The 22,871-nt window shown below is 42.3% G+C and overlaps 3 protein-coding genes across 5 annotated transcripts; all 3 read right to left on the reverse strand.

Moving 5' to 3' along the window:
• Window positions 1–1,232: 1,232 nt before the first annotated feature.
• Window positions 1,233–2,974, reverse strand: LOC121650018 (gamma-crystallin M2-like). The gene is made up of 3 exons (XM_042001244.1): window positions 2,351–2,974; window positions 1,959–2,201; window positions 1,233–1,697 (listed from the first exon to the last, which is right to left on the reverse strand). The coding sequence occupies exons 1-3, from the start codon at window positions 2,360–2,362 to the stop codon at window positions 1,422–1,424; spliced, it is 531 nt and encodes a 176-aa protein (XP_041857178.1). The 5' UTR covers window positions 2,363–2,974; the 3' UTR covers window positions 1,233–1,421.
• Window positions 2,975–4,186: 1,212 nt separating this feature from the next.
• On the reverse strand, window positions 4,187–10,517 carry LOC121650017 (uncharacterized protein C2orf80-like). 2 transcript variants are annotated; one of them, XM_042001243.1, is made up of 9 exons: window positions 10,311–10,517; window positions 8,951–9,010; window positions 8,789–8,870; window positions 8,625–8,707; window positions 7,314–7,404; window positions 6,944–7,021; window positions 6,698–6,785; window positions 4,589–4,695; window positions 4,187–4,464 (listed from the first exon to the last, which is right to left on the reverse strand). In XM_042001243.1, exons 2-9 carry the CDS (start codon window positions 8,989–8,991, stop codon window positions 4,396–4,398), a joined length of 639 nt encoding a protein of 212 aa, XP_041857177.1. In that variant the 5' UTR covers window positions 8,992–9,010; window positions 10,311–10,517; the 3' UTR covers window positions 4,187–4,395. The 2 variants fall into 2 exon arrangements, with proteins under 2 accessions (XP_041857177.1, XP_041857176.1); XM_042001242.1 differs by lacking the exon at window positions 10,311–10,517 and having other exon boundaries at window positions 8,951–9,059.
• Window positions 10,518–10,620: 103 nt separating this feature from the next.
• si:dkey-57a22.11 (uncharacterized protein LOC569865 homolog) lies at window positions 10,621–21,477 on the reverse strand. Of its 2 annotated transcripts, none has more exons than XM_042001241.1 (9): window positions 21,269–21,477; window positions 20,463–20,588; window positions 20,197–20,352; window positions 20,026–20,100; window positions 18,509–18,564; window positions 18,275–18,405; window positions 15,566–17,341; window positions 15,344–15,458; window positions 10,621–10,816 (listed from the first exon to the last, which is right to left on the reverse strand). In XM_042001241.1, the coding sequence occupies exons 3-9, from the start codon at window positions 20,275–20,277 to the stop codon at window positions 10,714–10,716; spliced, it is 2,337 nt and encodes a 778-aa protein (XP_041857175.1). In that variant the 5' UTR covers window positions 20,278–20,352; window positions 20,463–20,588; window positions 21,269–21,477; the 3' UTR covers window positions 10,621–10,713. The 2 variants fall into 2 exon arrangements, with proteins under 2 accessions (XP_041857175.1, XP_041857173.1); XM_042001239.1 differs by having other exon boundaries at window positions 20,197–20,372.
• Window positions 21,478–22,871: the final 1,394 nt, after the last annotated feature.

Below are 22,871 nucleotides of genomic sequence, written 5' to 3' on the forward strand. Positions count from 1 at the left end.
ATATACATTATTCTGCTGTGTGTGTTGTTATTTAAATGAGGCCTGTGGTCAGCAGAGACTCTACAGGAGTCTTCCCATTCCTGTTTGTGAGTTTCCAGCAAGAGCCACGGCATGGAGAGGCACTGGAACAGTCACTGCTGAGTCCATTCACACAGATACACACAGGTTTATACAGAAATAAATAGGTTTATACAGATACACACAGGTTTATATAGATACACACAGGTTTATACAGATACACACAGGCTTATACATAAAGTCTGTGGGAACTGTTGAAGCCTGTTTTGGTACAGCTGAACAAAGTGCTGAACAAAGATTTGTAAAATAAAAGCATAAAAATAACAATAGCATAAAACAATTCAAATGAATAAAATATAACAGTAGTGTGAAAGGGGTAAAAATAAAATAACTTTTTCTGTTAGAGTAAACAGAGACGTGTTTAATGTGTAGGTAAATAACAAAGATGTTTTCTGCACTGATTCTGCATGAACTAAACTACACTCACCGTCCACTGTGTCACATTCAACGTTCAAATTGTGTTTCAACCTCTTATTTTAGTTATACTGGGAACCAGTAGCCTGCTCTGGTACCCTGAATTCCTGCAATTCCTGCAGGGATGCAGTCATGAGCCTTTGAGTTAACATTCAGACTGGAAAGTTCATGACTTCTTCAAAAGATCTGGTCCACTTGTACTATGATGTTACACGTCCCCTTTCTAGTCCTTGTTGGACCCCTTTCATGTTCAGAACTGTCTTAATTCTTGGTGTGATCGATGGAACAAGGTGGTGGAAACCTGCCTCAGAGGATTTGCACAATATTAACATGACAGCATCACACAGTTGCTGCAGGTTTGTGGCTGCATCTGATGAGACTCTCCTGTTCCACCACATCCCAAAGCTGCTCTGTTGGATTGAGATACTAAATGTGAGTTGTTGCCATGTGATTGGCTGATTAGATTTTTGTTTTAACATGTGATTGAACAGGTAAAGTGGATGATGAGTGCATGCCATGATGGTGGTATAAATCTAAAATATGGTATTGTAGATGTGGGACTGACTTGAGGAACTGAATGCAAAGTTTAGTACTTAACCTGTTAATATTCTAGTCACAAAGAAACATTTCTATCCAGCCAGCTCTCAGTGCAGTTTCTCCAGCAAAGACAGGGATAAATTACATCAAATCTGTTCAATCTGACTTCATTTTTATGTATTCTTGTGTTAAAATGTCAGAATTTTTCACACAAAATGTCTTTTTTATGAGCCAGTTAGTTAAACCAAGACATTTATTCACAAGCAAGGACAACAGTTTATAGTAGCTCCATTTATTAAATTATTTATAACAGTTTCTTACTGGGTCAATCATTGACATCTTATTTTCTTTACATTAACAGTTGTTTTTAACCCAAAATATGAATCCAAGGATTAAAACTCGGTGATTTTGCGGAAGGAGCCGGTGGTGGCGCAGGTGGCCCCCCAGTCGCTGAACTTGCGGTACTCGCCAGGCCTCATGAAGTACTGCCGGCCGCGGTAGTTGGGATGCTCGTAAAGGGTCCAGTAGCCGTCCATGACGTTGCAGGAGTAGACGTCACGGCTGCGGAAGTGGTCCTGCACCGACTCGCAGTCCTCGCTGAACTCCATCATCTGGCCCTGGAAGTTGGGCCGCTCGTAGATACGGATGCGGTACGGCCCCTCGCTGGTCTGGAGGCGGAAAACACAACAACCCAGCAGTTCAGACTGAATCTATTCATGATTCTCTTTCAGTCATTTATGGTAAATCTACATTCAGATCAGGAGACAAAAGTTTGGGGATCAGATTCTCCTGCAGGTGAATCAATCTTTCATGCTTTATAAACACAAAATACAAAAAACACCCTATTCAGGGCATTGACTAAAGGTTTGTGCTCACATATCTACTCAAACATGAATTATAAGCTGCATCTTGTTGTTTTTGTCGCTCACATAGGAGAAGGTACGGCAGGAGCGAATGGTGTCATTGTAGCCCATCCAGCGCTGGTAGTCCGGGTACTCTCCTCGGGTCAGGACGTACTGGTAGCCCGTGTAGTTGGGCTTCTCGTAGAGCACCCAGCAGCCGCTTTCCACCTTGATGGAGTTGCAGCGGCTGAAGTGAGGGTGCATGTCAGGGCAGTCGGTGTCGCACTCATACGAGCGGCCCTGGAAGTTTCTGTCCTCATAGAAGATGATCTGAGTCCAGAGGAGGACAAGGAGGTGGATTAAAAGTCAGTTTTAATCCTGTTAAGCTGCAAACAAATGCTTTTCAAAGTTCTGGTCAATTTTCAGGTTTAAGAAGCTCAACACAGACAGAACACCTGAAGAATGAATGAAACTCTTACCTTACTACTCATCCTGTAAAGAGTGCTGGAGCCAGTCACCTGCTGAAAATGGTCTCACAAAGCAGGACCAGAGCCCCGCTATATAAACCTCAATCAAAGGGTTAGCAGATCCCACTTTAGCTGTTTGTTCAATGAGCAGGGATTTAACGCGCTGGCATCGCTGCCAAAAGTCTTGATCCTGGGCATAGAACGAAAATCCCTGAATCATCAGAGCAAACGTCCTACCAGGCAAATTACTGACCTACTGTGCCCTCTTTATTGATATCAACATCAGAGAGCCGTTTTTATCCACTGATCCATCATCAAGGAGATTAATCTTTCCCAGCCAGAATGTCAGAGGTCATCACAAACCAGCGCAGCCTTTAACTGGTTGTTGAAGAACAGAAAATGAGACTTTCTGTGCAGAAAGGTCACGGATAACTTTTGATCCTTCGTGTCAAAGATAAACTGGACGGGTTTCCAGTCAGCACATCGGTGAAAAACCAACAGTACAGAACATCTCCAGATGCTTCAAAGAACCTGAAAGTGTGTGATGAGGATGAAGAATTCTGAGGTTTTACATATCAGGATATAATTGCAAACAAACAAAATTCCACCTGCTGTTAGCAGGTTTTAAAACCATGTAAATACATCCTCATCACTAACAGCTCTGACGTATCTCACTGTTAATGTCATTATTTCATTTATAAAAAAAAAAGATAAATCAAAATAGAAGCCATGTACGGACAATGAAGTCACCCTCACACAGTAAAGGAGGAAAGACATCAGCAGTGATCTTAGAGAAGCAACTATTCTATCTTATAGAGAGAAAGATTTTTCACAATTAGAAAAGATTCAAGACAGTTAGTGGACATCCCAGACAGCCCAAGATCAGACCATGAAATGCTTAAAGAAACAGTAAAAAGAAAAAAACAAGAGCTTCATCTCAGACCCTCCAGGCCTCAGTTAGCAGGTTAAATGTTAAAGTTCATGACAGTCCAGTTAGAAAAAGCCTGAACCAGTACGACTTGTTGGGAAGGTTTGCAGGAGAAAAAACAACATGGCAGCACGGCTTAGGTTGGCAAAGCTGCATCTGAACAAACCACCAGACTTCTGGAACAATGCTGGACAAACCAGACCAGAGTGGACATATTTGGTCTGAATGCACAAAAAAAATATACAAGCACGAACACCTCATACCATCTGTAAAACACGGTGGTGGAGGGATGATGGTCTGGACACCTCCCAGTCACTGATTCGAACAAGAACTCCTGGATACCAGAGTCTTCTAGAGTTATATGTGAGTCTGTCTGTCCGTTAAAGTTCAGCTAAAACTGTGTTGTGCAGCAGGACAATGATCCCAAACACAGCAGCAGATCTACACCAGGACCAGGTGTGGACCTGGTCCAGTTAAAGTCCAGACCTCATCCTGACTGAGATGCTGTGGTGGGACCTTCAGAGAGCTGCAGGAACCAATGAACTGAAGCAACGTTGGAAAGAAGAGTGGAGCAAAGTTCCTCCACAACCCTGAGGGAGACTGAGAACATCCAGGAAACCATGACTGTAACTTCCTGCTGCTGAAGGAGCTTCTAGAAGCTGCTGGATCATGATGTGGACACCATTGTTCACACACTGATTTCTGTTCAGTAAATAATGACAGTGTGCTATTACCTTTTATTTTCCTAAAGGATCCTCTGCTGTGTGACCAGATCCTGCATTTGTTTGTCCTCCTTTAAATCCTGATGGTGTTTTTCTTCCACTGAGCTAATTCATCAGGCTGGAAGAGACTAACCGCTCATTCATGAGACACGCGATTTTCTTTAACAATGTTCATGAAAATATGAGCTAAAGACATGATGAAAAGCAGAAACTTTAAATTTTCAGGTGTTTTTTATTTGTATGTCTCTTATCAGATTCTAAGAAATGGTGGCTTTACTTGACAATTCTCAGGTCTAAACAGTTTAAAGACTCCACTACAGAAGAGGGAAAGTTCAGCTCTGAAACAGAAGACAGATGAGCTGCGAATGTCCACCCTGAAGACAGAAACCTGCTGCTGGACGGTGACTTCAGTCCTGCAGAGACTCCTGTGAACCCTCGTAGTTCTCCGCTGCTTCCTGGTGACCATCACTGCTGTCCTGAGAAGAAGAATAGATGAGCGTGTACACCACCAGGTGGCAGCAGAGGACTTTCCTACTTCCTTCCTGTTGATTCTGGATTCAGATCAAATGGGACAGAAACGAGGATGATGTGTTTACTCACACTGAGGAAGGTTGAGGATGAGGAGGAAGACGAGGTTTGGACTGAAACTTGTCTGGGTGGGGAACTGGTTTTCTCCCCCTCAGACAGCCATCGGTTCAGCTTTTCACCTGTTTTTAATAAAGGTTTTAGATTCAAGTGAAGAGAACATACATAACAGGTTTAAATAAAAAACAAAAAGGTTTCTGGTTGCATTTATTATTTTATAAGGTACCTGATGGTTCTTAAAAACAGAGATGCACCAAAACCACATTTTTTTCAAACTGAGTACAAGCACTTACATTTGAGTACTTTTTTAAATACTAATATAAGTACTAATGAATCCCTTTAAAGTCCAGCGGTAAGGAGGCTGTACCAGAATGTCTGATGCAACACTGATGTAAATGTAAATATAAAGCTGGAAAACTGCCTCTTTCATAAATGAGGAGGATAAAGTGTTTTTATTGCTTCTGTTTACTGCTGTGAGGAAGCAGCTGCATCTTCTAATTACATTTTTCTTGCAGAGAGCAGCTCAGACTCAGTTATTTCAACTAGCACCAATAGTGTCACTTCGTTTCTGGACACCCAGTGATAAATATTCCGAATATAAGACTTGAATCTCCATAAATACGGAGGTTAGAGTGGTTTTTTTATGGACTTGTTTCAGCCTAATTTAGATTTTTAAAAAGGTAATAACTTTGTTTCTGGTCACATGATGCTAAAAACTTAACATGTAGGGCTTGAAAATGATCAGAAACTTCATAGAAAATGAGAGTCAGGTGATTTTTGGTGGATTCGGTTTACTGTGTCACCTACATGCCCAAAATATGCATCTCTAACCAAGATGAAGCCAAACTCAATTTTTTATGGGATGAGTAATAACTTTGTTGTTTATGTGTTATTTTTCTGATTGTATCAGCTGCATACAGTCACAGCAGAATGCTTGACGGCGTTACCGTGCACTAATGCGCATGCACGTGAATTGTGAAGTCGCGGCACACACCCAAAGAAAAAAGAAAGGCTCCCCTGAAAGCCCCGGTGTAACTGCCGACCATTTATTTGTATAAAGTATTGATAAAACAAAAGTTACTGCATACAGAAGTACCGTAAATGAAAAGTAAATTTTTGTGCGCAGCAATGTGATTAATTTTAGAAAATATTGTGATTAATCGCAATTAGGAATTTTAATTGTTGCAGAGCATTAATGTGAGCTGGTTCATCCAGACAAGTCGAGCTGCATCACGTGATCTGCATCAGACATTCATGCTACGTATCAAACATCTGAGTCTATTTAAGCTGCTCGCTTCCTCCCTGCTGCCTGCTTTTGGGTTGAGCCCCTCCACCACCCCCAGCATCCAACTGCAAGAAAACATTCTTAGGCAATGGGTTCCTCTCACACCCTGTTTCCTGGGAGCCACCGGGGGCGGGCAGAGGGAGGTGGCTGCCCCATAGGCTGGGGTCCCGGCTGGCTGTGTAGATGTGGGGGCTACTGGTCCTGAGGGATGCCCAGTCTGCTGCATCTGGATGTTGTTTGGTGGGCTGAGGTGGAAAGGGGGGGTCTAATCTATCCTCTGGTCCACTGGGGGGAGTCTCCCACAGGGCATGGTGGGTGGGTTAAGTGTGATGTTGGCATGTGAGAGCGAGTGCTTGTGGGTACGTTGCAGGGGAGGCTGTGAGTGAAGGGTTATGGGGTGGATAGAAGGGGGTAAGGGGTGGGTGGAGGAGCGAAGGTGGGGACGGGCAGGAGTGGTTGGAGGAGGGAGGGGCATAAAGCACCCCTTGGCAAAGCAAATTTGTTCGGCACTACACAGCAGCCAGACCATCATTCTGCTACTACCGTGCTGGACAGGACAAAAAAACATATATATATTCTTCAGCCTTCAGTCCAATATTTAATTGGATTGATTGCTCAAGGGAGGAGGGTTTTTATTTGTTTGGATTTTGTTTTTGTTTGTGGTTTAAGCATATTTTAACAAGATATTAAATGCAGGTTCAGCATCCCTTGAAAAGCTCTGACCAACAGACAAATGAGATTTTCTTTCTTTGTTATTTAAAACATGAAGGCCGTTTTTCCAGCGATCACACATGAAGTTATAAAAAGAAAGCAGCCAGCTGGGTACTGGCCACACTTACTGTGCTTCTTGGAGTGTTGCACCGCCTTATAAGAGTGCAGCATTGCAAACGGATGGTAGGACAGTGTGAAGGGATACACAATCAAACCCTTTGGTGAAGGAGGAAAAAAACATGTTTTTGTGTGTTATAAAGATTATTTCAGAAAGAAGAGACAGAACCAAAGATAGCAGAGCCCAGACTGCAGATACAGTCATTTAAAAGCTGCTTGAGCTTCCATGTAAACATCAGCTGGGACAGATTCTGTACCTTAGACCGGTGGCTGGGGTACGTAGCAACGGGTTTACACCTGTAAAGAGCCAAAATCTCCTCCACTGGAAGGCTGCTCTGAAACACAAACACAGGCCCAAACATGAAATAAAATCCGCTGCTGGTCCGTCTACACCAGGGAAGTCCAGTTCTGGTCGTCCTGCAGGGTTTAGATGTTCTGCAGCAAGAAACATCCAAAACCTGCAGGACAGCAGCCCTGGAGGACTGACTTTGGACACCCCTGATCTAGACCTTCCATTGTTTTCTCTTTTTTCTGATTTTTGTGCACTAAAGTTTCTCTTATGTGTTTGAATCCTCCACTCTGGATCTTCAAAGTGTTTAAGCGATCATTATGGGTAAATATGCATACCATAATAATTCCAGCAAAGGAAGACAGGATCATCGCCTCCCGCTCCAAGCGATTGGGGTACTGAACGGTTCCTGAGCAGCACGTGGCTCCACTGTGATGGAGAGAAATTTGCTTTAAAATGTTGTTTTCAGCAGCTGTCCACGATCCAACCATGTACCATCACAGAAGCCCGATCCAACCATGTACCATCACAGAACCCCGATCCAACCATGTACCATCACAGAACCCCGATCCGACCATGTACCATCACAGAACCCCGATCCGACCATGTACCATCACAGAACCCCGATCCAACCATGTACCATCACAGAAGCCTGATCCGACCATGTACCATCACAGAACCCCAATCCAACCATGTACCATCACAGAACCCCGATCCAACCATGTACCATCACAGAACCCCGATCCGACCGCAGAACCCCAATCCAACCATGTACCATCACAGAACCCCGATCCGACCCCGCACCATCACAGAACCCCGATCCGACCACAGAACCCCAATCCAACCATGTACCATCACAGAAGCCCGATCCGACCCGCACCATCACAGAACCCCGATCCGACCGCAGAACCCCAATCCGACCATGTACCATCACAGAAGCCCGATCCAACCATGTACCATCACAGAACCCCGATCCGACCATGTACCATCACAGAAGCCCGATCCAACCATGTACCATCACAGAAGCCCGATCCAACCATGTACCATCACAGAAACCCGATCCAACCATGTACCATCACAGAACCCCGATCCGACCCGCACCGTCACAGAACCTTGCTTCTGGACTTGTTTCTGGTAACAGTCCATCATCTTAGTAAAACTGCTGCAGACGTTAAAGGGCCACATCCTCAAGAAACAGAACTGACTGACTCTTCTTATAGAGAACATCAGTGTTTGCTGACCAGTCCAGTTTATTGTTACCGTCCCAAATTGTATCTGCTGATCACCTTCTCTAGACTGGACCTCCTGAACTTGTTTTAATGTTGGTGGTGCTCAGCTTAAGGGGGTTTTTCCTGGTTTTAAGGTATTCTGACTGCAGACGGAAAAACTAGAGAACCTCTGAACATCATCTAAGAAAGATTTTATACCTTGTGCTTGTGAAAATATACTTAATCTTTTATCTGGGAATGTTGTGTTGAACAGGAGGAAAGACAACAGACCTTGTTACGAAGAAGTTAAAGAGAAAAATGAATCAACCAAACACATATTTCTTTACTTTTTTCCCCCTAGGTTTAGAAAAACTGCTTTTCAAAGCATCCCGTCCCAATAATGACAAAACACTCAGCGATGTCGCTGATAAATAAACATACATGATATCTGTGTCAAGAACACGCCGTCCATCGTCTTGGCTCAGCCACCACAGGGCGACACTGATGGCGAGATCGTAGTGAGCCTGTGACAAGACAAAAAAAATGTTCTGGTTCTGGTTCCGTGTTTCTGTACCGGATCACAGCCCTGTTTGAGGAGTTTTTACCAGGTCGTCCAGCACCGTGGACCTTCCTCTTCCTGCTGGATCGAAGGACTTTTCTCTCAGCTTCTGTCCGACGTAATTACAGCTGTTTGGATGATGGAAATTATTAATGTCTTATTATTTTCAATTGTTTCTTTCTTTATATTAAGTTTTCTCCTTACTCACATGAGCACACCGACATCTTTCTTCACCTGCTTTGCCTCCATTTTTCTGGTCTTTTTGCTTCTTTGGAAACAACAGAAAACATCTTTTAATTTTCTGGACACTTTACTGTGAAAACTTTAACTTCTTAAAACTATTTTTTTGTTTGTTTTCTTGTAAAACTTCCCATAATAATTTGTTTTTAGAATTTTTTTCTTCTTTTTTACATATAACCTTATGGAAAATAAAGATCTAGGGGCCTTCTTTCTGTGGCTCATCATGTTCAGCTTCATCCTGTGAGTTATTCTCCCAGAAATATGAGGCTGACTGACGCTCTGCTGCTGAAAAATGAAGACGTTCGGCTGGGATGTCAAATGTACGGCACAGGGACCAAACGTGGCCCGCCAGAGGGTCCAGTCTGGTCTGCAGGATGAATTTGGTGAATGTGAAAATGACATAAAAGACAATAAATTTAAATTGAGGTTTCATTTTTTTAATGTTTAAATGCAAAACACTTCCAAGGCAGAGCGATAACTTGCTCTACCTTTCTGACTTAACCCTTTCAAGGATTCAAGGAACTTGTAAACTTGTCACACCAGCACACATATACATAAGTTAGCGCGCAATTTAAATAATAAATAAAACAACAACAACAAATAAATAGCAAATGCCGATGCAGAGGAAATCTAATTGGCCACTGGCCTGTATTGCAAACAATATTGCACGAATAAGTGTTTAGTAAAGTAATCATGGTGCAGGGGTGGAGGGTGTATAATCGGGGGGTAGTTTTAGGGTTACAGAACACCATCAGAGTTCAGCAGTCTAACAGCTACTGGAAAGAAGCTGTTCATCAGCCTGGTGGTCCTACTCCCGATTCTCCGCAGCCTGTCTCTGACCCCTTTCCGGTCCAACAACTATGTTCTAAAGTCATCCAGAGGGAAAAAATGTTTTGCTATTGAACTGTTGAAATTTTATATACATCCACCAGAGAAAGAGACACATCCAACCCACACGTCTCCTACTGCTGTCTCCGATCAGACAACAACTACAATCTGTTGGGCAGCTGGAATCCTGGAAGCAGAAAGAATGGACACAGATTCCTCTGGAAAACTTCAACAATCAGAGTCCTCAGTTCGTTAAAAACTCATATAAAGGAATTCTGACTCTATCCAACTTCTACTGAGTGTTGCTGCGGTAGATTTTACCTGGTGAACTGAAGGGCTGATGAACTGCTCAGGATACAGAAGTGAAGCTGGACATGAAGGCAACACTTTCCACCTCAACGGTGAAAGAACCAGAAAACAGCTTTGCTCCAATAATCAGCAAAACATTAAAATGAACCCCAAACATAAAAACCAGTCACCGTGCAGGTGTTCGTACTCACCAAACAAGTCTGGCTTTAAGTCCCAGAACCCTGTGAGGTAACCTGTGCAGGGGAGCGTGCCGTGGAGCTCACGGATCAGGTGAGCAGCTACACCTGAATAATTTACCTCGGACCTCCAGCCGGTGTCAGCGGTTACATCACACGGTGAACAACAACTGAACCCAGCAGGGGAATTCTTTCATTTAAAAAAAGGAGCAGAAATTTGCTGGTAAAAGCAAAGTTTATTGTAAAAGTTTCACATATGGTCGCAACTAAGAATTATTTTCAGGTTTGAGGTGAAAATTTGCATTTACACAATACATTCAGTCTGCAACAAAGACTTTTATTGACCAATAAAAGAAACGAGTTGAAACACAATTAAATTAGTAGATAATAGTAAAAAAAGTAACTATAATAAAAAAAATCAGTCTTCAGTCCTCTTCGGCTTCTTCTTCTTCTTGCCGTCCTTAAACACTGGAGAACTCAGGAAGGTGGTTTCGGTGTATTTATCTCCACGTCTAATTTTACTGTTTAGAAACATGAATACAGTTAGTTCAGTTCTGCTCATAGAAACTACAGTGCAGGAAAAGAGACAAAATTCAGGTTACTGACAAGCAGGTGGAGGCTGTTTTTTTTACTGGGAGTCCTGTTTCAACTTTTAGATCGATGAGTTTCGCCTGCCGTTGGTCGCCCTCCGTGTGTCGAGCCCATAACTGAAGATTTTCCACGTCGGACAGGAACTGCTCATCCAGGACAATGAATTCTAAAACTCTGTTATTGCAGTGGCTTTCTGGCTTCTTTTACTAATCTCTCACGTTTTAAAAACAGTTGCCAGTGTTTGTTTTTTCTGCGGCTCGTTGCGCCTTTAACTCTTTAAATCTGGAACCTCGTCAGAAAATTACTAACATTCTTTGAAATATCGTAACTCTTCGACTGTTTACACTAATTCCAACGGATTCTGAACGCTGAGAAGCACCGATAGACACATTGCGATAGTAGCACTGCTGCCACTAAAGCTTTATTATTGATTATTTTACGGAAACTTCTGCCCTGAGGGGTATTGCACGAAACCAGAATAAAGAAATCCAGGATAATTAAGCAAGCCCAGCTTGACCTAGCTTGCGCGGCCTATCCTGGCTTAACTGGTTGCACGTTTGCTGAGCCAGGATGAGAAGGTGCGGCTAGGTTAAGCCAGGTGAAGATAGTTGGGATAAGTGCGTGTGCACGGCATACTGAAGCAGACCTCGCGATCGCTCACAGAATCACCGATGGGGAAATGGACAAAAGTCGCTGAACAACAGCTCCTGACGGAGTTCTCTGACGGAGTTAAGGATATTATAAGGAAAAAAGGCAATACCAATGCCATAAGTAAAGAACGCGAGAGAGCCTGGCAGACAATATCCGACCGGCTCAATGCGTAAGTGGTCAAAAACTGTACAATTAATAAACAGTGCTCCACTGGAACTGTCATAATTAGGCTACAATTAAAGGAGTTACTTTTCAAATCCACTAACTGTTGTATACTTTAAGAGTGACAAGCAGGTGCATGTTACTCAGGAAATGTAGAGCAAACAATTATCCACAATGTGTCATTTAATCTATTTTCCTCATGTAACGTTTTTATCTATTTTATCTTTCTGTCCTTCATAAAGGACAAACCTGTCTGGCCATAAAAGGACCTGGCAGCAAGAAAAAATTAAATATAAGAACATTTTGCAGGCTGGTAAGTGACTCCAAAGTAGATAACCGTGAACAAATGAGGTGAATAGATGAGGTGTCTGCTGACATGTTCAATGTCTGTATGATTGTAGCAGTTAAAAAAAGGCCTATAAACTGGCACAGGGGGCGGCCCACCAAGCCAGGATGTGACTCCAGCAGAGGAACTGGCCTCCATTTAAATAAAGGGAGGCCAGTGATGGAGGGTATCCAGGGAGGGACAATAACTGACTCTGTCCCAGCCACAGAAACTGTCCGCTTCATACAAGGTACACAAAGTACTGCAATTCTACTGCACATGGAACACAATCAAATATAATATAGTGTCTGACTTTGGATAACCTTGCAGTGTCTGGGAACACAATTACACTTTTGGAGCCACCAGAAGATGATCCGGTTAGTACAGTGTCTCGAAATCACAGGCTTGGTATGTTCTGTGAAATCTTAATCCAAGTCCTCTCGCTGCATGTATACGGCAGGGGGAAGGCACATCTGCAGCTGCAGAATGCACATCTGCAGATGAGGAGACTGTGTCAGTGGAGTCCAGAAGGCTTGAGGCATGTCAGTTTTATGGGATCGGCCTGCTTATTTATTCCATGAAGGATATGAAGTCAGTGATGTGGTGCTAATAGAAAATGTGTAGCAGGACCCGGATGCTGCACAGTCTCCTAAGCTGCCTGGTAACATTGTGAGTATTGGTTAAAGTAAATCTACGTTATGCACAAATCCTGCTGTGCTAACTGACATTTCCTTTACAGACCTCACAAACTGTCAGAACGCTTTATTCAGGGCACCTGGAGAGAGAGAGAGAGCTGGCAGATGTTAAAAGCTGACTCAAAAAGAGCAAGCTCCAAGGAATGGAGCTGGATCTTGAGATTAAACGCCGGACACTCAGAAAACTGGACCTGGAAATCCAGTAACCGAAAATCTGTATCTCTCAATGACATAGTCATCTCCAAAGGCCAGGGGATGTGAGCTGTCCCTGAAGACTCGTTCACGTCTGAATGCTCTTCTGAGGATGCGGGCTTCCTCGTCCAGCACATCCTCAGAAAAAAGGCAAGCCATTATGAAGAGGGAACAGGTGAAGGGGAGTTGGACCTGAATATTCTACATTGCCCTCATCACGGATTTCTTTGAATACACCTTTTGTAACCTCATCCGCTGTGTTTTGTAATCTCAATTAATGCAATAAAACACATATTTATAAATCCTCTGACAGCAATTTGACGAGCAGTCTTCATTAGCATAGCAATATAACACTTGGCCTGATGAAATCATGCACTTATGACCAAGTTGATATTGTGTGATGAAATCGTGATCCTGTATTTAAATAAAATGACTAAAAAAAAAATAAAATTATATGCACTGCACTAGCACTACACGACAGCACCTGGGTCTAACTGGACTCAAAAGCGGTCTGACTAACACTTAATTATGACGTCCCATCTTGTTTGAATTCATGCTTGTGTTGTTCTTACTCTCAAATGTAAGTCGCTTTGGATAAAAGCGTCTGCTAAATGACTGTAGAATAGAATAGAATAATAATACTACAACTCAAATCCATATAAAAAGGCTGTTGCGATTACGAACAGATTTCGATTAAATGTACAGGGACTGTATGTGTAATATTTTAATACTGGATGATTAAAAGGACGCGCCATACTTAGGAAGACCATGGACATGCTGTAAAACACATTAATTCCTCACAGAATTGACGTTGGACATGCAGGTGACTCGCTAGGATTAATCTTAGCCTGAGCAGTTAGCCTGGTCTGGAGCAGGCTAGCTGCAGCGGATAAATCACCACAGTAACTTGGCCGGGATTAGTTTGAGCTGCTTTCATGCAACCGACTTAGGGCTAAATTCAGCCAGGATAACCAACATATCCCGGCTTAATCCCTTATCTTGGTTTCGTGCAATACCCCTCTGCATATGAGGCATGTTGCTATTTTGCTAGTGGGATTTTCTAATAAGTCTGTAACTAATGACTATTCTGATGGTCAATCAGTCACCGACTATTAAAACGACTAGTCGACCAATCAGATTATGTATCGCATAATTATTAAATGGATCTTATTTCACTTTCAGCTTTGAAATCTTGCATGAGGTTGTTATGTAAGTCCGACGTGCCTCTTCTTTAAATGTTCGAGCATTGCAGACGTACGTCTGTGGTACACAAGGTCCGCTTTACAAACCTCACATGTATTTATTTTGTAAGTTTAATGTGAAGTTTTTTCGGACTTTTGACATCCCCTGCTGCCGTTCTATTCCCTAGTGGGCCGCTATATTTTTCTCCTGGCGGACTTTATTGCGCATGTGCAACTCTCAGCAGAGATAGTGAAGAAGACGATGTCTCACTCTGTACTTTTTTTGCTTTGTTTTTTTTTTGTTTTTTTGCCTACAGTAGTCGACAGGTAAATTTTTATCGAATAACCGTTGCAGCCCTTTTTTCTAATGACACCAAATTGCTGACGTGACGCTAATGCTAAGTGTTAGCACAACAGCGACTCACGTGTAGATGTTCCGCTGTTTACCAACTCAAAACAACAGTCACAAGATTGCATAACGTCCTGTGTCTGTGTGTGGTGGTGTTGGGAAAAAATGAAAAAAAAAAAATGAATTATGATTCTGTTTCCGTGGTGATGGACAGTGTTAGATAGAAATACTTGCTGACACTGATCCCTTTACTTTTGGTAGGATTGGCGAGTATCTGCTAACATCGGTATCGACCCAACCCTAGTTGATTGTCCTCAAAAATGACTGCCACACAGGGCTGGGCGATACGGCCTAAAACTAACATCACAGTGTATTTTCTGCTCTTCAGAGCTGTAAAAGGGTGCATTTATTTTACAAGGTTAATGTCTTTTCCAATATTTATTTTATTATACTGCTTGGATTGTGTTATTTTTGTGGTGTTATGACTTTGATTAAAAAAAAAAAACATTTTCTTCTCCATCTATAATATACTCTATAGTATCAAAAATAGTATTGAGCTGGAACTTTAAGTATCGTGACAACCCTAGTTTCTCATATGATGCAGCTCACAAACGTGCAGCATTTATATCTGAGGACACACACAGATGATGCTTCACACAGATGCAAAATACCCGAGGCAGCCATGATAATCACACGTATGCGTAATTATCAGCTCTTTTCGAGGAGGAGCCCATGGAGAACCTTGTATATCAAACAAGCTAATTTCAGATGTTTTCTAGGATGTTACAGAATTTAAATTTGAATTATTTTTTGCTGAGTTTTCTTGAAGAGTAACACAGCCTCCACCTGCTTCTCAGAAGCTTGTACGGTGATATAATTTAGACAGGAAAGGACGTCCTCACCTGTTCAGGGGTGGCTCCTTATAACTGACCACACAGTTTCTCCTCCTGCTTCTCCCTCTGTTTTCACTGTCCAGGGTCATCATGGTGTTCGTCAGCATTGTCAGGACTCTGCCAACTGCAGCACAAATTTGTACAAGAAGTAATAATATGGAGCCTTAAAAGATAAAGAAGGAGGATTTATGGGGAGCTGCATAAAAAGAATCAGTAGGACAAATCCCCCACCTGGAGAGGATTCCACTGTGACATCGGGAGACTCGTGTGTCATGGTCGCCCTGACGGGGGTGCAGGCTGCAGATCCAGACTCAGTACTTGCTGTGCTGACGTCGTTGAGCAGCCACGGCGGCAGCTCGTGCATCAGCAGGTCTCCTACGCTCTGATGAATGCCATCCATCGCAGCAGACGTCCTCGTGCTGTTCAGAGACGGGTCTTCACTTCTGTCTTGAGTTTTCCGTCTGGAGACGACGAACGTCTCCCGGAGATTTCTGCTTTCTTTGTGCAGCTTTAAGGTCTTTCTGTGCAGCGTGGAAACCATCTTGGGTTCTGTGTTGTTCAGATCTTTAGATGAGTCGTGGTTCTCATCACCGTGTTCAGGACAGCTCGCTGCCTCCTCGTATCTCTGCTTTTGGTGACTGCGGTTACTTTTCTTCTTGCTCTTCTTCTGCTTCTCATTTAAAAGGCCGTCACCCTCTGCTGATGGCTCAGCTTTCTTTTTGCTGGATCTTCCTGTTTCTTCTCTTCTGGCTTTTTTACATTTTGGAAACTCTGAAGCTGAGGCTGCGAGTCGGTCTGGAGGTAGGCCTCCAAGATGATCGCTGCATTTCGAGCCGTCCTGGACGCTCTGGGGCTCTGGAAGGTCAGGACGAGGACGCTTCCAAGAGCTATGGGCCTTCATGAGTGGATTTGATTGGGAGTATTGTATGTCTACGTTTTCAGCCACAGCCGCCAGCAGCTCCTCTGTCTCACAGCTGGATCCTTCAGGACGTATTGGGTTCTGGTCCAGGGTTGATGAGGTGCTGTCCCTGAAAACAGAGACGATAAATGTCTCCCTGCAATTTGGTTTCTGATTTGTCTTCATGACGCCACCAGGAGGCAGACACACCACGAGTCCTGACTCTGGACGACACTCCTTTTCTGCACAGAACAGGAACTCTTCTGGTTGTTGTTGGTCTTTGTTTTGTTCTCTCTTTTCATCATAGAGCTGCCTGCTCCCATCGTCATCATCGTCATCATGAGATGTCAAAGAGAGCGAAGGCTGTTGGGAAACGGCTGACAGCTTTCTGCTTTTAGTTCTGGACCTCCTGATGGTGATCCTGGGTGTTGCCGTATCTTGTTCTGATGGACTTGAGCTGGCTCTTGAAAATGTAACTTTAGGATCTGAAAAATAGTCTTCCAAGTCTGAGACAACTTCAGGGGATTTTGAAGTTTTCTTTGAGGGTTTCTTTTGTTTGCCCAGTCTAGGAATATGAGATACTGTGAGGTTCCTGTGGGTGATTTTGAGCAACTGAGGCTCAAGAACTTCTGGAACGTTGACATCCTCCAAGGTGCCGGGAGGTTCCTCGTTCGGCCTCAGATCTAACGAGTCCTGTACCTCTGCACCAGTACCCCAGGCCTTCTTCAGGCTTTTCTTGTCTTTCAGCTTTGAGGAGGATTTTTTCTTGGCTTTGGTTTCCACGGCGACGATCTCGGCAGCGTTACTAATGGTCATTTCCATTGTTGTATCGAGAACAACAGTTTTCTCGTGTATGCTGAGCTGAGGTTCGGTTTCCAGGGTGGAGCCAGTGGAGGGGTGGACATCCCCAGAAAGAGATGGTGGCGAGTCTTCACGGGTCTCACTTTTCTGATGACAGAGGACGGACTTCACATCGAATCCAGACTGAGAAAATATTGTGGACAGGCGCTCTACTTCATCCCGCAGGCTGCTGGTGGACGAACGGGACGTTTCTGCCGGGGTCGTTTGTGCCTGCTGGCCTGAACTTCTTTTCTCAGCAGCAAAATTATCTGAGAAAAAGACACAACATCAGTTTTACATGGTTAAAAAACACAACTACAAATTTAACTCTCCTACCAGGGGATGAGCTAGAGGGGAGGCCAGGGTGGCACTGGCCACCTCAGGTGATTGACAGGCCACTGTAAGAGATTTTAAGTCTCTCCAGATCCACAGGAATCACCTGTATCACTACACCAGTTTGAAGTAAATTATAAAGTAGTTTACTAATAATTTATCCTCCAAAAATATTGAAATATATTATAATATAATATGCAAATACAACTGCTAATGTTATGTAAGGATATTAACCTGATGTTAGCATGACACTACATAGCAATGCTAATCTAGTTCTATGCTAGTAATAGATTAGTTTTAAGATAATGTGGTGAAAAGAGGTCATAATTAGTTTTCAGTGAGTGTATTTAGTGACTACACATCAACTTAGTTCACCAAGATTTTCCCATTGGAGCTGAAAATAAACTATAAAGATGTTCAAGAGAAGTTCAGCATCATTGTTACTTAGCACCGACTAAGCTAGCGCTACATCACCCAGTTTAATTTAAACAGGAGGCTAACAAGGCTGCTAGCTGGTTTTAAAGTAGCTACAGCATGAAAATGTGGAGAAATAGTTCCTGTAACCAGTCTGGTCTGGTTTAGTAGAGGAAGATATAAGAATGAAGAGAAAGAGAACTTTTTTGACTTTTAGTGAAGAGGAAGGAAACAGATCAGGTGGAGACAGACCCAAGACCCTGTGGATTCAGTCTACCAGGACTGATCCTTAAAGTAAAGATGTTTTATTCCTCGTGTCTATCTAATGTGACGAGTTATCACAGCAACAGATTTGACTGTGTGTTAGAGAAATGAAGTATTTGGCCCCCTGATAAGTCTTGCCCACCCTCCGGGCCCCCCATGTATAAAAGTCTAGCCCCACCACTGCCTCCTACCGTTATAAATGTCGGTGGTTTCACTGCATCTGCTCAGGACCCTGAGGCCTTCCTCACTACTTCGTTTTTCTGGCAGATTCTCCGAGAAATTCCTCCAAATTTCTGGCTGCATCGTTAACAGTTTGTTGGAACTAAGACAGGTGAAAAAGCAACACAGAGAAATAAAGATCAGATGTAGCTTACAAATGGTGAGACAAAAACAAAGGTGTGAGGGGGAATGCAGCCACTTCTGACCTTCCCACTGCAGGATTTCCTTTGGATTCGCAGTTCTCCGATGGTGTCTGAGAATCCTGAGGGGAAAGAGACAGATATTTTTATCTTCAGTTGTCCAGTGTCATGGTGGACATATGACAAAAACAAGAAAATAATCTGTAAAAACTAATGATTCACTATAGATTTTGTCATTAAACAACATACTGAAGAAAAACTCTGAGCTTTAAGTGATTTCTCTGCTAAAGCTACTAAAGTCCCTACTACTATACTCATCAGCTCAAATGAGAGTTGTAGGGGGGATTGTTGACCATTGTTTCAAGCACAATTAGGAAGAAAACAAATAAAAAGCTTTTATGTCATTGTCCCTTATGTTGACATGGTTGTTAACCAATTCATCCACCAGGGGGCAGTGCAGAGTTCCTCCAAGTTCCAAAGGCACTTTCAGAGAACAGCAAACATGGTGGAGAAAATTGTGATGATGTTTAGTCTCAGAAAAAAGACATAACAGGAGGAGGCACAGTAGACAGTAGTGGTATGTGCAGCCATTAAATACATCACGGCTTCTTTTGTTCCTTTTGCAGGTCACACATTAGTTATACTGCTTAACACTGGTTCTCTGATGATCAACGCTGGAAACGCATGTTTTCCAGTAGTATCACTCTGCTTGCTTCCTCAAGGTACGTATCTGCAGGTGCCCCGAAAACAGACCAAATTACATACGTAAAAGATGCAGAAGACGGATTAAATGCTCTGAATGGGCCTCATGTCAGCAGGTGTTTTGTATCCTGTCTCTTCTCTGACCTCTCTTCAGTCAGTAAAAGTCAGTCTTATCTCTGTCGCTTGCTCTCTTTCTTTTTCTTACTTCCTCCAATAATGTCGTCCTGCATTTCTTTGATGAATCAGCCGTGGTCTAAAACAACCACTGAGTTGACATCCAGCTGCTGGTGTGTGATGCCGTAAGGTATAAGGCAGCTGTAACATGATACTCTAGGATGGAAAAAAAAAACGCTGTGAAGTGTTTTCTCAGCCTCGGGACTAAGATAGCTGCGACAGCTTCAGGTACATACATAATAAATGTCAGTGTGCCATCACAACAAGTCAAAAAGAGAATTTTAAAGGTCATTATTATGTAGTGCTGCTTTAAGATGACTGGGTTTATTCCATTTATGTATTTATTTTAGCTCATCTTAGACTTCTTTTATAAAGTATTGGACAGACAAAATTCTTCTTATTTAAGTAATGTTGTAAAAGATCTACAAAGCTGCAGTTTAAAGTTGATCATTTCAAATTTGTTCAGGGCAAAAGTTGCTTTGTTCTTTGCTGGAAAAGAGAAGATTGACAATGTTGTTGGCTGACAATAAACTTTATTAAAATGTATTTTTCTGTTTTGCAAATGTCAAAAAAATTTAAATAAATAACCACAATTAGAATATGAACTGATTTTTCTTACTAAATTTCCACATTTCAGTGTTATTTTGTCAGATGTCCCCTCCTGTTTGTTATAAAACGTGTAAAGAAATAATGAGAGGAATCCTTACACTGTCGGAGATGAGCTCTACCGCCATGTCCAGGTGCTGCAGAGTGTTGCTCTGCAGGTTTTTCAAGATGAGCAGCTAGAAAAGGAAAACAAGACCACCTGCAGTCAATAATGCGACCACAGAGATTATTTTCTCATAATCCACCTGCTCAGAAATGAACAGCAGACTCACCAGCTTCCTTTGTTTGTATTTCTTGGTGGCTAGTTCGAAGCAGAGAGACTCCACCTGTTTCTGCAGGTACACCACCTCCATCTGAAGCTGCCTGCTCCTTTCTTTCTGGGCCTGCAGGGCAAGAGCCAAGGCCTTGTTGTTGGTCTTCAAAGAGACCTTGAAAAAGGAGGATGTATCTGGTGTAAAAGTGAGGCAGTGTTAGTTTTTGGCAGAAGATTTTTCTCTTCCTTTCAAAACATCTGAGAGCCACAAAACAACCGACTTACTGAGAATTTTATTTTTGATCTTTGATGCTGCAGCCGTAGTCTGTTTGGAGGGCTTTAATGGAGTCATCATCTTCACAGGAAACATTGTCAGATTAATGTAAAGGTCCTCAGGAAGGATGAATAAATCTGGAAAAAGATGACTATTAGCTGTGATTGAACAAATGCAGAATCAAAAGCAACGTTTATCCCAGTTATCACTTGAGTTCTCTTTAATACAACCCCCTTGTTTTTCTTAAGACTGAATGCTGTAGTAGTGTAAAAAAAGTCTTAACCTGCACCTATTTTCTTTCTGTTTCCTTTAATATGGCCTTTCTTCTTATATTTCAAAGGTTTTCTTTGGACATTGGCGGCTTTTTTTACACTCATTTTTGGTCCAATCTTGTACTTGCCCATTTTGTTGTTGTTGTTTACGCCACTCAATTAATCATTCAATCATAAAAAAACCTTCTAATTCAAGGAATGGACCAGACACATACACAACTCATCAAATAACCAGTTTTAAACGAGATCTTTGGGCTCTTTATTACTAGCAGGCTGTCACAAAGTCATATTTGTGCACATCTAAAAAAAAAACTGTAAAGAAAACAGTTGGAAAGACTTCATATTATTAATAAGACTTTATTATTATTAATATTAATATTATTATTATTATTAACTTGTCATTTTAAGATTTTCTAAATACAGGGATGGGTATAAAGTGTTTTCACAATTTAAATGAATATTTCAAGCAAAACGTTGACCATTATTTACGTTAGCTACCGTAGCTGTAGCGGCTACGCTAGGAAGTTGATTCAATCTAGACTTACCGATTTTATTTCTTTACACGAACACCAGCAGGAAAATGTGTCTCGTGTAATCAAATTCCCATGTTAAGGATCGTAAATATGTGATCAAATTATGTTAATAACGGCTTTAACCAGTGAAATACAACTTGTTAGAAACGCCGTTGAAGTGTTTTCAAATATAAACACAAAAAACTCCGCAGACTCTGCGCAAGCGCAGACAGGCGGAGCCAAACGCGATGACCAATCAGAATCGCTGTTATATCAGCCTATTTCCCCCGATATCTGCCTTCACAGGCAGGTCTCCCTTTACATTTATACTTTTTTAAATCAGCAAACATGTAAAAATGAATAAAAGTTTTTTAAAAATAGACTTTATTCTAATTTGAAAGATTATTTTCTAATTAATTATAAACAGAACGTTTTAAACCTTACTTTAATCCCTTATTCTAATAGTAACAACTGTACATATGCGATGCTGAATAGTTACAATGAACCTTTTATTTTTTTCTTTTACTGCATCTTTTTAAAAACAAAGTTTATTTTATAGATTATGATGAAAAGAAATACAAACAAAAGTAAAATTGTAGAAGAATGAAGTGACTGTTTGTCAGGAACGTGGAACATCCCTGTGTTATATGGTGTTACACAACATTCGCTCTGAACGTGGAGAAGACGAAGGAGATTGTTGTGGACTTCAGGAGAACTCGCCCTCAGCATGCACCTATGACCACGGTGGAGAGAGTGAGCAGCACCAAGTTCCTGGGTGTACACGTCACAGAGGACCTCACCTGGACCATCAACACCACATCACTGTCCAAGAAAGCCAACCAGCACCTCTACTACCTCTGCAAAAACAAGAAAGCCAGAGCCCCGCCACATTCATGTGCGCCTTCTACAGAGGCACCACCTGACCAGCGGCATCACCGCCTGCTCCACGTCCTACAGGAAGAAGACCCTCCAACGCATCGTGAGAGCATCGTCGGTGCTTCTCTCCCCTCCATGCAAAACGTCAACACTTCTGCCCTCTGTAAAGCCCTCTGCATCGCGAGAGATCCCACCCACCTGATACACACCTTATTCAGCCTGCTGCCATCAGGAAGGAGACCGCGGAGCCTGCGGGCCAGGACCAGGACAGACTGAGGGACAGCTTTGTCCCTCAGACTGTCAGGATGCTGAACTCTCTCCCTGCTCCCCTCTCCACACACACACACTGGGCTCTGACACCCACCCATCAACACTTGAAATTTTTACACCCTCAGAAACAAGCACACAGCCACTTTAATCACTCCAACCAGACCATAAGCTAACTCAATCTTTATTATTATTATTATTATTATTATTATTATTATTATTATTATTGCACTGACTGTAATTTGCCTTGTCTATTTATTATTGTGTTTATTTATTTAGTTATAATACTTGTTTTGTTTGATTTGCTTATTGGCTTACATTCTTGTAATTCAAGCACAAAGGTTTGAGAGAACCATATTTTCATTTCTCAGTCTGGTCTGTACATGCTGCTGGCTTTGATATACTAAGCCATGCAATTGCTGGACAATGGAAATTTCAAAAGTGTATTCAAGGTTTAGAATCGCACAGAATTTGGTCAGACTCATATATCAGC

The sequence above is a fragment of the Melanotaenia boesemani genome, chromosome 12 (assembly GCF_017639745.1).
Source record: "Melanotaenia boesemani isolate fMelBoe1 chromosome 12, fMelBoe1.pri, whole genome shotgun sequence".
Taxonomy (NCBI): Eukaryota; Metazoa; Chordata; class Actinopteri; order Atheriniformes; family Melanotaeniidae; genus Melanotaenia; species Melanotaenia boesemani.

Excerpts from the sequence above, each read along its gene's own strand:
- LOC121650018 (XM_042001244.1), bottom strand. Across the intron at positions 1,698-1,958 it reads CCTGCCGTACCTTCTCCTAT|ACCAGCGAGGGGCCGTACCG; the intron begins GTGAGCGACAAA and ends TTCCGCCTCCAG.
- LOC121650017 (XM_042001243.1), bottom strand. The coding sequence starts at position 8,991 with ATGGAGGCAAAGCAGGTGAAGAAAGATGTCGGTGTGCTCAT. Across the intron at positions 8,871-8,950 it reads AAAGATGTCGGTGTGCTCAT|CTGTAATTACGTCGGACAGA; the intron begins GTGAGTAAGGAG and ends TCATCCAAACAG. Across the intron at positions 7,405-8,624 it reads GTTCTTGACACAGATATCAT|TGGAGCCACGTGCTGCTCAG; the intron begins GTATGTTTATTT and ends TCTCCATCACAG.
- si:dkey-57a22.11 (XM_042001239.1), bottom strand. The coding sequence starts at position 20,547 with ATGTTTCCTGTGAAGATGATGACTCCATTAAAGCCCTCCAAACAGACT. Across the intron at positions 17,342-18,274 it reads AACCACCGACATTTATAACG|ATAATTTTGCTGCTGAGAAA; the intron begins GTAGGAGGCAGT and ends TCTTTTTCTCAG. Across the intron at positions 10,817-15,343 it reads AAGGAGCCACCCCTGAACAG|TAAAATTAGACGTGGAGATA; the intron begins GTGAGGACGTCC and ends GTTTCTAAACAG.